The sequence below is a fragment of the Strongylocentrotus purpuratus genome, unplaced genomic scaffold (genome assembly GCF_000002235.5).
Source record: "Strongylocentrotus purpuratus isolate Spur 01 unplaced genomic scaffold, Spur_5.0 spur5_scaffold_18, whole genome shotgun sequence".
Classification (NCBI taxonomy): Eukaryota; Metazoa; Echinodermata; class Echinoidea; order Camarodonta; family Strongylocentrotidae; genus Strongylocentrotus; species Strongylocentrotus purpuratus.
This window is the reverse complement of record NW_022145603.1, coordinates 27,052,126-27,069,192: the sequence shown is the minus strand read 5'-3', so window position 1 is coordinate 27,069,192 and position 17,067 is coordinate 27,052,126. Positions and strand designations below refer to the sequence as shown.

Sequence of the window (17,067 nt, the reverse complement as noted above, 5' to 3'; positions counted from 1 at the left end):
TGATCAGGCCTGTACACAGGATTTTTTTTGAGGGGGCCGGGGGGGGGGGGGGGGTTTAACATTTGAAAATCACGCTGAAAAAATCGCAAAGACTCGGCCAGCAGCTGAATAACCGGGGGGGGGGGGGGTAATAAGAGGACATATACAATTTCGCAACGACTCATCCAGCCGATGAATAAGCAGGGGAGGAGAGCACATTTTTGTGTGTGTGTCCCAAAATTTGGTCGATCGATTTTTTGTTAATATTAATAACGATGTCAATTAAAATAATTATTGTGATATAATAATGATAATAATAATATTACACATGGATGTTGAATAAACATGACTTAACTTTGCTTACAACATGTGTTTAACCAGTCAGTGATTTGTTAGTAATTACTTTTAAATTCCAGGAAATTCTAACCTTAATAGCATACTACCATCACTATACTTTGAATATGGTCATTCCATGTAGCCTGAATCGGTAATGTCACTGTGATTGCAAAATAGTATGACTTGGGATGGTCTTTTCGTTCTAGAGATATGCTATCCGAAATATACACTCAGCCAACAACAAAAAAGTGGACACTCTACAATTAAGATTTTCAAATATACATTTGATATAAACTTTAATATTTTTGTATTGGTCAACAAGGCATCACGTGACGAAACATAACATTGCTATGATGTAACTGATAAGAAATTGTACTAAACCGCGACATCATCCATGGTTTATTTTTATTAAGGTTGGTTTGAAAAATATAAAACAAATATATCATGCACTATTTCAAGCCACTAGTGAAATTATGGATTCGAAGGCTACAGAAAGAGTGCTATTCCTGCCACCTCGATCCATAATTTCAATGCCTGCATGATATATTTGTTTAATATGTCACACATAAAAATAAACATAAGTTGAGCCTCTTTAAGATACTATACATGCACTGGTGAAAGAAAATTGCAAAAATGGGGCACTTGTCTATTCCAATATTGATGAGCATTTTTATCTTTCATCTTTTATAAAACAATGAAGAAGAAAAAAAATCACAATGAAACAAAATATGCATCTTGACTGTGCTTTTCCAAACCATTCATTGAATCCTAAAGATCCTAAATTGAACTTATCTCTTTAATAGTTGGACTAAACAAATATGGAAAACCATTAGCATCCCTGAAAATATTTTGTAAAAGTTATTTTAAAAGGCATAAAATGTTGATTCAAATCATTCATATTTGCTATTATCAAGGAGATTTCATGATCTTGACATGGAATTTATGAAAGGTCTAAAATACTTGGAATTTAGGCTTTTGAATATATTTTACTTTAAAGCTACAAATGGCTCTCCATAATGTTCAAGTCCAACTTAGAGTTAAGTTTGACTTAGGATCTTTGTGAAACACCCCCAGAGCTTAATCCTCCTCAATGTTTCTAATTCTTTGTTTTCGTTGTTCAACAAGAATGTCTTACAGATGCACATATTCAATAACATTTGAATGGCTACTTGCTCTATTTTGCAATTGTTTTAAATCAGACCTTCTAATGGCACAGCCAAGTGTCGATTGTTCAAAACTTTTTCTGAATTGATGTTGGAAGAGCAGTATTTTTCCTTTAATGTGAAATGTATTTTATAATATTTTACGGATGGTTTATAGATTTTGAACAATAGACAGTGTCCACTTTCTTTTCTTTTTTTGCTGATTTAGTTTGCAGAAAATTGACTATGGACAATGGCACATATAAATGATTCAGGCCATCAAATTGTTCATTTACATACATGTATAAGGCAGGAATAACAATAACAATAACCATTTATATTGTAAAATAAATACTATTTACATGTATATCATTTCAAAAGGAAGCAAACATTACTATTTGGCATACTCGCATTATTTTCAAATGCATTTGACTTTAAAAGCAATAGAAAAAACTTTTGAATCTGGCAATGGTTTTCTTACGATACACTTTTGAAAATGATTTTATAGCACATGCTCTGGTGACAATTGCACCATGGTCACATTCCTACACTCATCCCATAACCAGACTCGAGAAAAAAATTAAGGAACTTGAATAAAGAAAGGTTGTATAAATAATCATTGTATAGTGAAATGAGCAGGCAAGTAGAAAACACTCGTCCCTTTTCGAGCCTCAATCCCATAACCTATTCTCACTTTATAAATAATCATTGTATAGCGAAAGGAACATACAGAGTAGAAAACATCGTCTAAAGAAACGTTGAATACAGAAACTGCTTTTGAAGAGGTCGGTGGCTCTTCTGTGCGTGCTCACTGTAAGCCCCACCCAAATTTTGGTACGATGAGACATTCAGACTAGATTGGAATTGTGATTCTTTTGAGCTTACATTCAGTGTTTCGCTTAACGTTTCATTAACGATGTTTCTTTACACGACGCAAAGACTACATAAAATGTAATATACATGAGATTATCGTAAAGCTTTGCCATGAATTCTGGCTATCTGAACGCAAGGCTATATAAAATACATACATTACAGGAGGCGCAATAGCTCAGTTGGTAGAGCAGTGGTCTCTTAATCCGGCGACCCGGGTTCAAAACCAAGTTGATGCAATAGTGGCCTTTGGTAAGGCAGTAATCCTCATTACCAGGTCCCTCGGAGAGGACCTAAAGCTGTCGGTCCTCTGGTTGCTTACTAACAAGCATTTATACCTTTTTAGCAGTCGGGTAAAATAACCACCACCACTACTCTAAATAACCCAAATTCAAATCGTAAACCTAGCCTAGACCCAGATGCAACCCTACCCTCAACCTTTGACAAAATAAATGGTCATCAAATAAATCATTTCAAACCAAAATATGAAACTTTTTGCTGCTATCCAACGATGCCCCCTTCTGGTCCGTCTGGTGCCCTCGTGTGGTCCAATCCTAGCTGTTTCATCCCAACAGCAATCTCAAATAGATAGTCGTAGCATTCACACCTAGATAATATGAGAAATATGATACAAATTATTAATTTGATTGGTTCTGTAGATGTACATTTATTTCAAATACGCATAGTAATTGTCTCTCATTGTGAATTCGACACCATGCGGGTGTTTCCCCCAAAACAGGTTTTATCAATCACCAGGCTTATAGCTTTCACTTTTATGACCAACAGGCCTATAATCTCATGCTCTACATTTTCCACCAATCACCCCATATTGAAAAGTCGTTATCTTACATTTCCTTCGCCCGAGAGACTAGGGAGTATCTCTTGACCATCACAGACCATGGGTTTGCTGTGTGCGAGTACTGTACACCCATCAATGGTATTTCCACCAAGTCTGGTGTCAGTACATTACTGCACATGGAAACTGTCTATACCATCTCTCTCTAAATATTTTTGTTTGTTTGTCCTATCGCTTTTTGCATAAATTAAAATTTCCAGAAAACCACAATTTTCTGTTTCCTACACAACATATGATAATTTCAGATCTCTTTTTTGGAAAAAGGGAAAAATTGTAGAGGAAGCACCATAATAGGCACCCAGCAGAGGCTGACATCGATGCTATACAGGCAGCGATGATCATTATCACGTAACTTTTACTGACATAAGACTTGTTTAATGAGAAGGTCGAGTCCTGGGAAGAGGTGAACAATTATTTTGTGTGCATTATCATTGTATTATGCAAGTGTGGAAGAACATCAGATAATAAATGTTCCCTGAAAAGCATGGCTCTTCAAATGCCTTAATATTCTAAATATGACATGTAACATCAGAAAAATTGGGACAGATTTTTATGCCACATGTTTGTGCAGGCCTATATTTATCTTCCTGTGTACAGTGCTTGTAACCAAGACAGAGTCAAATTTCTTATCATTTTAATGATTCCAGAACCCTGCAGTTCACACCAATACTTATGCTAGATGATCAACCTTTTCTGATCTATTCCACGTTTCTTTCACAATGCAATGGCATGACCAGAACTCAACTTTATTTTTAAACATGAGTAGTTTATCATACATCCCCTGATACACATTACAACTTACATTGTTTTAGCCTTCTCCCACGTGTCTGCCCAGACGTATATACCATGGCGTCTGACCAACACAGCATACGTATCGGGGTATTTATTCATCGCTTTCTCCAGAGAACTCTAAAAATCAAATGAAAGCAAGCACAGGGATGTTGTTAGCAGTTCATTTTAAACACATCAATATCAAAGCAAGTCTATTTTTCCTTTTAAACTTATTGCTCAAATATATGGTGTGCAGTAAAATGCAGCATTTAAAAAAAAAAATCTGTAAATAAATAGCACCTGTATACAACAAAGGTACTTCACTGAGCTCTGCAGACAGTATAGGACACAGAAATGTAAGGCATAAACGGGGGAGGTACCTGTTCCAGCATGGTATACTTTCTTCTTGAGTATTCCTCGTTTAAGAAATCCATCACCCCTACTGACAAATAGAATCCTCTTAGTCTCAATATTGGAAACATGAAGATGGACTATTCCATTTACATAAACGGGGAAAAAAGCTGCCATGGTTTATCATACCACATCTGAACGAGGCTATATTCAGATTTGGCCCAAAAAGTCCTACAGGGTGAGAAAAAAGAGCTGCTGGCTGGGCATTCAATTCAACTGTCGAATATTATTGTAAAGACACAATCAATAGTCAATTTTATGCCCTCTATTTTGTAGGAAATAGATACCCTGAAGAATGTGTCCACTATCTCCCTTCCTCTAGTTACACATACAAATGTACACTCAGCTTATTGTTTAAAATTTCCATATAAACTGTCAATAAAATATTATAGAATATATATATTATCATATTAAAGGGAAATTCTGTTTGGAGGCAGAAAGCCATTCACCCTGTATTAAATGTACTATGTCCCATTTGCAGGCCAAACAAATGAAAAGGTTAAATTCCAACAGCATTTGAAAGATAATACTAATTTAAAACTTCCCTAAAAAAAGGGGGGCTTGAAAATGTCTTTAAGTGGGAAAATAACGACTATTAGTTGTCAAATCGACTTAAGAGCTATAGAGCGAGTAAGTATAGTCTGATTTTCAGACCATTGTACTGAATGGTTGTACGTTTTATGCTGCGCAAAGATTCAATCAGTTTAATATGGGCCATTACAAGAAGTGGGTTATTGATGTAGACAAATGCTCATGTACCCTTTACAGCTCATTTTATGTACCTATGTTATTACCAAAGAAGAAAAAAGCCAGTCAGTCACTCAATAGTGTCTGACAGAGAAGTCTAGCAAGTAAATAGGTTTCCTTGCATAATTTGAATATTAGGACACTGCTAACGTTTAGATTTTACAGAGAGGACACACATGACATATTCATAATTCCTGCAACGTTCTAAAGAATTTGATGTTGGCTGCAAAAGGGACATAGTATATTTAAGGCCCGAGTGCTCAGTGACACATAAACCCCTTTTTCTCAAAATGGCCATAAAGCCGTTAACCCTGTATCAAAGGATTTGAGTTAACAGCCTTCAGGCTCCAAACAGATGATATATTCATTTTGTTTTAATCTGGAAATGCACATTACCTTCAAGTCTTTCTCAAATGGTGTGTTCTCAACGATGGGGACCACTAACTGCTCATCGTATCTGTGTGTGAATGCAACATAACAAATATTTAGTTACGCACGACAGTCTTTAATTTTGAGTTTAGGCCATGGTTTTACATTGAAGTTTGAGTTTTCTTGTAGTTATCTTGTAGTTAGAAACTGAACCCTTGGTTTCAAAACTTTCAGTTAACTTCAAGTTATAAACTAAGTTTAGGTCATGGTTTTAGAATTTGAAGTTTGAGTACCGGTAACTATATTGGAAACTTGAAGATAGGCTATTCCATTTGCATAAACGGGGAAGGTACCTGTAATTCTGTCCTTTACCTTCTTCATGAGTATTCCTCGTTTAAGAAATCCATCACCCCTACTAACAAATAGAATGCTCTCACTCTCAATATTGAAAACATAAAGATGGACTATTCCATTTGCATTAACGGGGGAGGTACCTGTAATTCTGTCCTGTTGTTGCTTTCTTGATGCCCTTGATCATTTCTTGGTGAGTAATCCTGAACTCTGACCCCTGTGACATCAAGGTGACATAAACTGCACTCTTAGAATGGGTGTGGATACATGCTCCGGCCCCTGTGCAGTCGAGTAAAGCAAAATAAACACACTCAAGGTTACATAATTTGACACACTAAACACAAGTAGAATGATTGATATTATTGTTATTATTATCATCTTTATTGTTATTTTTATAATTATTTGTATTATTATAAAAATGATGCCCGGCTGGAATGCTCCCTAGGGAGTGGAGAATGTGCAAACATTGTGTGCGGGTAAGCCTGAATCCGTTGACCGGGGTAATAATACATATCTGCAAAGCGCTTTGAGAGGGCCTGCGGTCCTGAAAAGCGCTATATAAGAACAAACTATTGTCATTATTATTATTTATTATGATTATTGATATTAATATCATGATTATTATTATCATCATCAACTATTATTACCATTAGTTATCAATATTTTTAATAAACCTTTTGGTGTCCCCTATTCCTGGGAGAAGAAAAACATACATACTGGCCCGAATTCACAAAGGAGGTTTGAATTTAACCCATGGTTTAAATCCTCATTCAAATTTAGCGCAAAATTTAGCGCAAAATATGCGCGAAACAGTCAGATGGCCAATATTAGATGCGTGCAAGGCAAGGTACGCTTATTTTGCGCTATTTGTTAAACCATGGGTTATGTTGATGAGGTTTTAAACCATGGGTTAAGCTTAACCTCCTTTGTGAATTCAGGCTAATAGCTGTGACCCTCCAGTATGCATATAGAAGTTGAAGCAATAAACTAAAAAAGTCCTCTGATTTTCCCCCACTGTCATTCCTATTGTATGTCAGAGTGATTTCTTCAGTCCCAGCAGATTCTACTTGTGTAATGTTAACTGTAGTAATGATGGCCGGATGGATGGATAGTTAGATTGGGTACTAGATAGAAAGATAGTCAAGATAGAAATTGGATTTGAATGTGCCATGTGTGACAATTACCTCTACTTACATGTAGCAGCTCATTATTGGCGTACATTAACTCTTCATAGGGTTTTGGGTTGGCAGAGGCCCACTGATATAGATGGATGGATAGATAGATAGTTAGAAGGAATGAAACAGCTCATAAAGAGTGGCGTACATTGACTCTTCCTAAGTTTCTCGAGTCATGGAGGTCCACTGATATAGAAGATTGATGGATAGATGAACAGATGGATAGATGGATGGATAGATAAATAGAATGAATGATTTATATGTGTGAGATAATTACCTCTTAGAGTATAGCAGCTCATAAAGAGTGGTGTACATTGACTCTTCTTAAGTTTCTTGGTTGGGGGAGGTCCACTGATATCCTCTTCAATGAGATTGGTCACAAAAAGATCCTCTGACTGAAAATTGAAGAAAAAAGAAATCAAAACTGAAATTGAATATTTACTGTCCATTCAGCGATTTTGTTTTTTCACTGGTGTTTGGCTCTATACCAGTGTGTTGGCGCAGTCAGAAGAGCGTTCGCCTCACAACCAGGAGGTCGTGGGTTCGAACCCCGGCAGCGTCATACCAAAAGACAGGAGTTGCTGCTACCTTGTTTGGCGTTCAACAATAAGGGGATAGAGCAACATCAATCTGGCGCTGCTCAGTGGCTGCCGGGCTCACGGTCAATTGAGCAAAAAGAATTTCTATTTTCGGTTTAATAAAATTTGGAGTGGACTACAAGATTATTATTATTAGTAGTATACCAATAATGAATATAAAAAATAAAAATAATCTGAAGCGTACCAAAATTTCCGTAACATAAATGCCAAATAGAATCACTTAAGTGGGTATTAAAGAACTATGGTAATCAACCGTTACTAAACACCACCATTATCAATGCACCCTTAATTCTTGTATTTCATTTAACTTATTCAGGAGTTTTTTGGCAAGACGTTAATCTACGTTCGCCACACTTGACCCAGGTGTACTAGAACCTGATCTTTAAACGCACCGAGTTGCAAAAGGGTATTTATTTAATAATATACAAATAATGAATGTTTATGAGTTGAAAGATTGACGTTCAATTCAACTTGATACGAATGGACAAATTCACATTATTGAACAAGCGAAAAAACATTCATTATTTGTTTTATATAACATCAGACAATACTGGTCGCGTGCACGCTCAATGACGTACATGTACATGTAGTTGTTCAATGGATTATTTATTGTATATCATGTGACGATCCCCAATCAAATGACAAGGATCTACTAAGACGTTATATTCTTCTTAATCTGCCTCCTTCACTGCTGAAGATTCTTGCAGATGTGTAAGTGCATGTAAAGGTAAATAATACATCTTGTGATATGAACTACACATGAATGACATATTAACATTAATCTACTTAGGTAGATCAATTCTAAGTTACCTGAACTCTTTCCTTTTGTACACCAGAGGGAGCTATGAAGATTTCATCCCTGTCAGGTATGATAAAGAAAAACAAAACAGCATGAGCCTATAGAAGTATAAATGTCTTATTAAACCACAGCTCGACACTAACAGGCAACGGGGCGCGGGGACACATGGGCACCCAGAGATCTGGGCCCTATTTCACAAAGCTTGTCATCAGTGACAAATGACAGTTTTTGTTATAAGCTACTCAAATCCTTGCTTCTGATTGGTTATCAACAGATTTGTCACAGATTTTTGTCATTTGTCATTGAAAAAAGGCTTTGTGAAACCGGTACCTGATGGTGTATACAGAGTACAAACTGTGGAGAGTTTAATGTAAACAATATGGTATTGCACTGTACATGTACATGTAATTACAATTATTTTTTTTAATCATAAACTTCTCATCTCAAGTCTGAAACCATTCAAATGGCAAGATTCTTTTTATAAATACAATACATTTACATCAATTGGTGGCTATCGTTTTGTGTAATTTTGCATCTATGGCAATCAAGCAACCCTGCATGTTGGATTGTTTACATATGTTTGTAAATTTTGTTTTTATGTTGTAGGGCCTCCACGGAAAACAGTATTTAACTGATGGAGCCACCTTACTAAAAAAAGGCTAATAAATAAATAAAATAGATAAATAGAGAGGATGAAAATAATCAAAGTGTTCAGTTTTAGACTTACCCATGTTTGATGGAGATCCCGCCACCTGTACCAGTGACCCAGCCAAGCCCATAGAAATGCTTTAGAAGCTCTGGGATCAGAGTTCTAGGATGGTCCTGAAATTGACAGAATAAAATAGTAATTAATAATAACAATAATAACATAATAATATTCCGCTTTTATATAGCACCCAATACATAGATGTATACAATGATGTGTCTAAGCATTTTACAGATATATTATTACCCCGGTCATCAGATTCAGGCTTACCCGCACACAATGTACATTATGCACATTCTCCACTCCCTGGGGAGCATTCTGTAATCTAACACAATGATAATAATTTCGTTTGTCTAGGAAGCCTTATCACACTCATCAGCATTGGTGTACCGGTAATTCTTCTTGGGGACCTTGCTACTATTATTACTCCAGCAATAGCCATAACCAGATACCTATTTTACACCTGGAGGCTGGATGGAGCATGGCCAAAGTGGAGTAAAGTCTTGGCAAACGACGTTAGAGACAGGGTGGGACTTGAAGCCCCGACCTTTAGATTGAGTGTCAAGAGAATAAACCACTATACCACAACACCTCTAACAATCAGGCTCATACATGTACAGTATATGGCATTATGATTTATGATCCATAAGTATTAATATATTTTTTGAAAATTTATGTGATAATATTAATTCTGATGATATAATAAATATAATGATTAATAACTAATATTAATATTAGTAAAAGAAAATATGATACGATATAAATCTTTTTACATGGTACTACTTATAATTAATGATAACAGTAATTACAAAAATTATAATAATGATAATATCAATGATAAAAACAATATTAATATTAGTAAAAATACTACTACTTACTACTAAAAATATTAATTATTATTAATAATAATATCATTAACTGTTATTTCATAATGCCCAATTTCTATACAAATATAAGCAATTGCACATAACAATTTAACAAGAACCATCAATAAACGCAATTTACAACGTATGATTCCCTTTTAGACGTGCGTCATAATACTTTAAAATAGCAAACTTGGAACTTATTTACAAATTTTATTCCACCACCTCCCCAAAATATAATTTGTAGAACTTTGAAGCCGCATGAAGCAATAAACACAGATTTAAATTTGGATGAAAATAGACCTTTTTTTAAAGCCCCATGCACTAGTTATAGCTACTTGCGCCCACTTTACAGCAAACAATGCCTAATTGGTGCCTGTTGGTCCCCCATGAGCCCCTTAATCACCTTTCCTACTTCATCATGACGCGACCAGCCTGTTACATCTAGAGCCTCATCGTCATCAACTCTCAAACTACGAGGATTGTGGATTTGAAATCCTGTGAAATCATCCTGTTGCTGCCCACGCTCCTTGTGCAAGACTTCTTGGCCAGCAGCAGAGCCAATCCCCTGTATTCCGTTGGTCACACAGACACCCTCTTTGTCAATCAAGGACTTTGCTGCAGGACGCTTGATCCTTCTCGTATAGTCTGCTTGAGACAAGATTGAATTACACCTGGTTGAATCTTCATCCTTTTCTATCTTGAATCGCCTTTTGGTGTTATGAGTCGGCGCTGGAAGCTCATCGTGTTGGAAGCCTTGGTTGAGGACAATGTACTTACAGCTGGCTGCAGCCTGCTGAAGGTCCGCTTCATAGGATGTCCCAGGAACGTCTTTATCTGGATTGTCAGAAACTTGTGAAGAATCTTGCATTTCACCTTCAGACCAACCATCATCCACCTCCTCTGCGAACACATAATCATACTCCGCCATCTCTCTTTGCACCTCTTCTTCTTCCAAGTCTTTGCTTGGACTGCCGACATGACCAATAGCACTGGATTCCTGTCTAGCTCCAGGACAGGCAAGGCTAAATGTATCTTCTCTTCGATCAAAGACTACTGCTGCTGGCTTTGAGGCGATTGCGCCATGTGTTAACATGGATCTTTGTGCTTCGAATTCATACAGGTAGCGGATTGGGAAGCGAATAGACTGTGCCTTTCGAAGCAAGCCCGGTGTGACCTTTGAACTTATGTTAGCCTCCAACATATTTATCTTATGTCGAGTTCCTCTCATGTGGCGAACAAGGTCAAAGCGTCCCTGATGAAAGCATGGAATTGCCTTCTGGCAGGGAGCACAGTGAAAGTGGTATCTATCCTCAAATACGGGCTGTATAAATGGAAAAAGTTCAGTCCAAGAAGTCTGAAATTTTGCCTTGTCCTTATCGCTACAGCCTTTATTATGGCTCCGTTTCTTAATATCAGATGACATCTTAGTGGAATTCCTTTGCTTTTGCTTCATTTTTCTTCTCTGGTTCTCTGAACCAGAACCAGAACCAGAGAGAACCCTTGGGCCTAGCTTGGCTCGGTTACTCAGTCTGTATCACGATGTAATTCTTGGTCTTGCCTCTGGCCTCAGTCTTGAATCTTAGTCTTACAAATGATCTTGATGAGATTTCAGCTGCGTCTGACTTTAATTTATTTCACAGCTCAATCCTGAGGCTGAGGTTTCATGAAGTTGAATCCCTGGCACTATATGCTGTCTGTCTGGACTGTAGCTGTAGACGTCCGACGTGCACTGCAGTGTAGATCTACTCACATGAATTCCAACCGATTCTTAAAGTTCAAACATTCGGTAGCCTATAGGTCAAGATAAAATCTGAGGTCTAGGCCTGCTGCATGCTGCAGCATTAACTAATAACAGACTTTCTAATCCAAGATCAAAGACTGTGCGAGTTTATAATTATAGGCCTAGAAATTATAACGCAGCTGTTCATTCCAGCGCCACTGTGTCACTCCACTGGCTACATCGAATTACAACGCGTAGGTCTACATAATGTACGCGTGTACGCTTTAAAGATGTGTGAATTCAAGCATCGCGTGATAGGCGTATACCACGACTCTACGCCAATACGCGTACGGAATTCGGAAAGCGTCATCAGCGTACGTACGCACAGCTTGAGCGGTCATTTCGATCTCACTCACGCTCAAACTCAAAAGCTACTCACTACTGAAACGCGAATTCACGGATGTGGTGGTAGGTACCCATCGCACCGAGTGTTACGCCACAGCTCGGCGAGGGACCTGCACTGAATGTACGTTGACGATTGAGCTGCGATATGTACCGAAAACGCCCTCCCTTTGCTCTTTAATAGCCCTGTTAAGAAGATGGAGCGTGCATATATGGGACTTATTAATTATAGCCTAGAGGTCTATAGTCTAGGCCTAGATAAAACAAATGATATTAAATCTATCATACCTGGGCCTGAGACAAACTTTCACTCATTATCAGCTAAGTCGGCTTGTATTTCGTAAGACTTCCGAAACAAACCTTCTCTGTGCATGCATAAGGTGTACGCTAAATAAATTGTACACGTGTAGGGGAATTAAGGGGCGGGGCGAATACTTTTTAGCAGATATTTCTGCATTTATTTATTTATTATTAATGTACTGATAATAATGTACTGAAATTGTGTTGTCGATGGGTGTTGTGTGTAGTAGTCTATGACCCCTGTTACACATACGTCTGAAAGTGGACTGAGGCCGGCCCCGGAGTCGGCTCGACGTATGTGTAACACCAACTTTTTTCGAAAAGCCGGACTGAGGCCAGGTGGACTCAGTCCACCTCGGGATGTGGTTTGAGGCCGGCCTCAGTCCCGCAATCGGTATGTGTAACACCAAAAGTGGACTCGGGCCGGCTTATAAGCGGAAGTGACGTAACCTGTATTCTTTGTTTTTATCATTCTATCACTCTCTCTTTCTGTCTTTCCTTATGTTATTCTTTGTTTTTATCATTCTATCACTTTCTCTTTCTGTCTTTCCTTATGTGAAATGTTTTTATCATTCTATCCTTTTTTCTTTCTGTCTTTCCTTATGTTATTCTTTGTTTTTATCATTCTATCGCTTTCTCTTTCTGTCTTTCCTTATGTTATTCTTTGTTTCTTCCTTCTATAACCTTCTCTTTCTGTCTTTCCTTATGTTATTCTTTGTGTTTATCATTCTATCACTTTCTCTTTCTGTCTTTCCTTATGTTATTCTTTGTTTCTTCCTTCTTTCATCTTCTCTTATGTTATTCTTTGTTTTTATCATTCTATCACTCTCTTTTTCTGTCTTTCCTTATCTTATTCTTTGTTTTTATCATTCTATCACTTTCTCTTTCTGTCTTTCCTTATGTTATTCTTTGTTTCTCCCTTCTATTACCTTCTCTTATGTTATTCTTTGTTTTTATCATTCTATCACTTTCTCTTTCTGGAGTCCGCCCCAACATCAGCTCGTGAAAAGGCGACGTGAGGCCGGCCTATGTGTAGACGCAAAATTGCGGGCCCGAGATCATGTGTAACAGGGGTTTGATGATCTCGAGGCGGCTTCAAATTGCCGGTGTGAGGCCGCCTCCGGGGCCCGCTTTAAAAGCCGACGCATGTGTAACAGGGGTCTATGTTCACGCTCGGTGCGCTGAATATCTGCTCTTACTTCAACAGCAAAAAAATTGTTTAATATCTGTAACGTACTGCAGGTGATGGGATTCTTGTGCTGTTCAAAGGAATAACTTTGTTTCAACCATACCTTTTCCACAGGATTCTCTTTTTTTTTTCTCTCTCTCTCTCTCTCTCTCTCTCTCTCTCTCTCCCTCTCTCTCTCCGTCTCCCTTGATCGATCTCTCTCTCTCTCCCTCATAACTGTTATATCTCTCTCACTCTCTCTACATGTATATATCTCCCTAATCTTTTGCTGTCCTCTTTCTACACTTCCCTCATTCTCTCTCCATCTCGAGTGCCGTCCCCTTCTCTCTCTCGCTCTCTCTCTCTCTCTCTCTCTCATACCTCCCATCGCTCCCTCCTTAACTCCCAGAGTTCCAGTGCCTTTTTCTTGGCTTCTTCCACTTTCGACTCCTCAATTATTGTGTGCTAGAAAAATATCTTTCACCCTCTTCACTAGATATAGTTAACAAAATAATGCATTCTATACGAATAAATAAGGCGTTAATTGACTATAGCTTCAGTGCGACCTACTGAAAATGGCTTTTTAGAAGGAAAAAAATAATGTTAAATGAATAAAAACAAATATGTATTCAAAACTGAAAAATATCAGCCCAAAGAGGAAGAACAAAAAAAAAAAAAAAGGATTTCCGACCGATCGACCCATGTTTTGGCACCTAAAGGGCAAATACAACATCTATTTTTTAAAGACATAAGAAGTGGGTCTAGTTTTGCTCTCTGAACTCTCTTTCACTTTTTCTACTAATCCTACACGCCCCTATAGCTCCCCCGCATTCGTACTCTCTTCTTCTTCTTTTTTTTCTCTCTCTCTCTCTCCCCCCCTCTCTCTCTCTCTCTCTCTAGATAAGAGCAAAATGGACATATCTTCAACCCCCCCCCCCTCTCTCTCTCTCTCTCTCTCTCTCTCTCGCTAGTTAAGTATATAGTAGAAAGAAATAACCGTCTGGTATATGGGTTAATTATTCCCCAAAAATGACATTATTTTGTCAACCTTCCCCCGATACACACATAAGCCAGAAGTAGTAGTCTCAGCGGAACAACCATCGACATCAGAGATTTGAAGCTTTCGGTCTTTATCTCTAAGGCCTAACAAAACAAAAAAATGTTGTATTGCCCTTTGCGACCGACCCGCCCTTATTACCAATCATGTGAAAGAGTAAGTTTTGACTAATACATGATGATAAAAAATTTGCCGGGAAACCGCCTACTAATTAATATATTATTTTGGTAAATTAGTCATATCTATTGGTGTGTGAGAGATAAACGCACGTGTCGCGCACCTGCATGTGCTCTGAGTCCCATATACATTTTCTGTGTACAGTGCCGCTTACTTTACGAAGGCTGGGCCAAATACTTATAGATGATCAACCTTTTCTGATCGATTCCACAACGTTTCCACAACAATTTGTTTAAAAGATGTCCGACCGACCGACCCATGTTTTGGCACCTAAAGGCCAATACAACTTCTTCTTTTTTAGGCCTAATATAGTTACTCTAATTATACCGTCTCTATTTTTTTCAAAAATTCTACTTTTATAATATTTCCTTCTTCTTTTGACCCCGCCTTCTTTCAACCTTTCTTTTTTCTTCTCTTAAACAACCTCTTGAAATGTCAAACAGACTTAATTATTTTTGAATTGATCTCCACGCATTATTCTTAAATCGTCTCGTACAAGACTGTATACCATTCCTGAACATCCAGTTTAAATCAGGTCCAAGAAGAAAAAAACAAATCTCTGTTTTTTCCTGTTGCATTTCGATTTAAATAAATGAAGCTCAAACATGTGAAAACATTTGCAAATCTTTTAAAAGTACACTGTATACACACAGCCAGGGGCGTCGCCAAAGGGGGGGGGTGTGGGGGGGGGGTGCGACACCCCCCCCCCCCACCTCTCAGGATATTGTCGGTAAAATTGCGCTGCCGTCGGGAAAAAGAGAAAAGGGGGAGGGAAAAAAAGAGAGGGACAAAAAGAGAGGGGAATGGAAAGAAAAGAAAAAAAGAAAAGGAAAAGAAAAGAAAGAAAGGAAAAGAAAGGAAAGAAAGGAAAGAAAGAGAAAAAAGAAAAAGAGGGGGGAGAGGAAAGAAAGGAAAAGAAAGAAAAGAAAGAAAAGGAAAAAAAGAAGAAAAAAGAGTGAAAGGGAAACAAAAGAAACGGGGAATGAAAGAGAGGAGAGAAAGGGAGGTAAGAGTCTGAGAGAGGAGGAGTGGGAGTAAAAGAGAGAGGGGGTTGTTGGGTGGAGTCGTCTCGTCGAGGGAGCAAGAAAGACACGGGTAAATATGTTGCTGTGTTGGGTCAGCTGTGTCGGTATTCTTGATCGATCCTCTTGTACTATATCAATGCAGAAGTTTGAAGTCGGTGAGATGTATATTGTCGGTCGGCCGACAAGTTTTTTTCCCTACGAACTGCGACTTCTTATCCGCTGTGACGACTTCGAGAGTGACTACAACTACAATACTTGTATTTTCTCGAAGTTTCACTTTCCTATAATATCAGCTAAAGAAATCAGAGGTTTAAAATTTTCGGGAAAAACTAAATTCAAACAAGGTTTTAGAGTCAACAACGGTACGACGAATCATTTTCCTTTCTTTATAAAATGATGAAACGCCAAAAATTCCGCGCTTTGCTCGGAAGGGGAAACTTCATTTAGACGAATCGAGAACGGTACAACGAATCGTCTTCTTTCTCTAATAATTTAAGGAAACGTCAAAGCTTCCGCGCTTCGCGCGAAAGTGGGAAACTGAATTCAGACAAATAGGGCTTACTAAAAGTCGAAAACGTTACAACCAATCGTGTTCTTTCTCTAATAATTTGAGGAAACATCAAAGCTTTCGCGCTTCGCGCGAGAGGGGGAAACTGAATTCAGATGAATAGGGCTTAATAATAATAAGATTCGAAAACGGTATGAGGAATCGTCTTCCTTTCTCTATATTGTGATGAAACGCCAACAATTTCGCGGAAGGGGAAACTTCATTTAGACGAGTCGAGAACGGAACGACGAATCGTCTTCTTTCTCTTATAATTTAAGGAAACGTCAAAGCTTCCGCGCTTCGCGCGAGAGGGGGAAACTGAATTCAGACAAAATTAATAGGGCTTATTTAGAGTCGAAAACGGTACAACGAATCGTGTTCTTTCTCTAATAATTTAATGAAACGTCATAGCTTCCGCGCATCGCGCGAGAGGGGGAAACTGAATTCAGACAAAATTAATAGGGTTTATTAAAAGTCGAAAACGGTACAACGAATCGTCTTCTTTCTCTAATGATATGAGGAAATGTAAAAGGGGAATACTGAATTCAGAAAAGGATAAACAGTCGAGAATGGTACAGCAAATCGTCTTTTTTTTATAATAATTTAATGAAACGTCAAAGCTTTCGCGCTTCGCGCGGGAGGGGGGGGGGGGGGAACTTCATTCAGCCTAGGATTACCAGTCGAAAACGGTACA

At 38.0% G+C, this 17,067-nt stretch overlaps 1 protein-coding gene across 1 annotated transcript; it reads right to left on the bottom strand.

Moving 5' to 3' along the window:
- Positions 1-578: 578 nt before the first annotated feature.
- LOC589826 lies at positions 579-12,321 on the bottom strand. Its single transcript, XM_789459.5, has 8 exons — positions 10,381-12,321; positions 9,133-9,227; positions 8,417-8,465; positions 7,285-7,402; positions 5,976-6,111; positions 5,509-5,569; positions 3,986-4,092; positions 579-2,934 (listed from the first exon to the last, which is right to left on the bottom strand). Exons 1-8 carry the CDS (start codon positions 11,428-11,430, stop codon positions 2,829-2,831), a joined length of 1,722 nt encoding a protein of 573 aa, XP_794552.3. The 5' UTR covers positions 11,431-12,321; the 3' UTR covers positions 579-2,828.
- Positions 12,322-17,067: the final 4,746 nt, after the last annotated feature.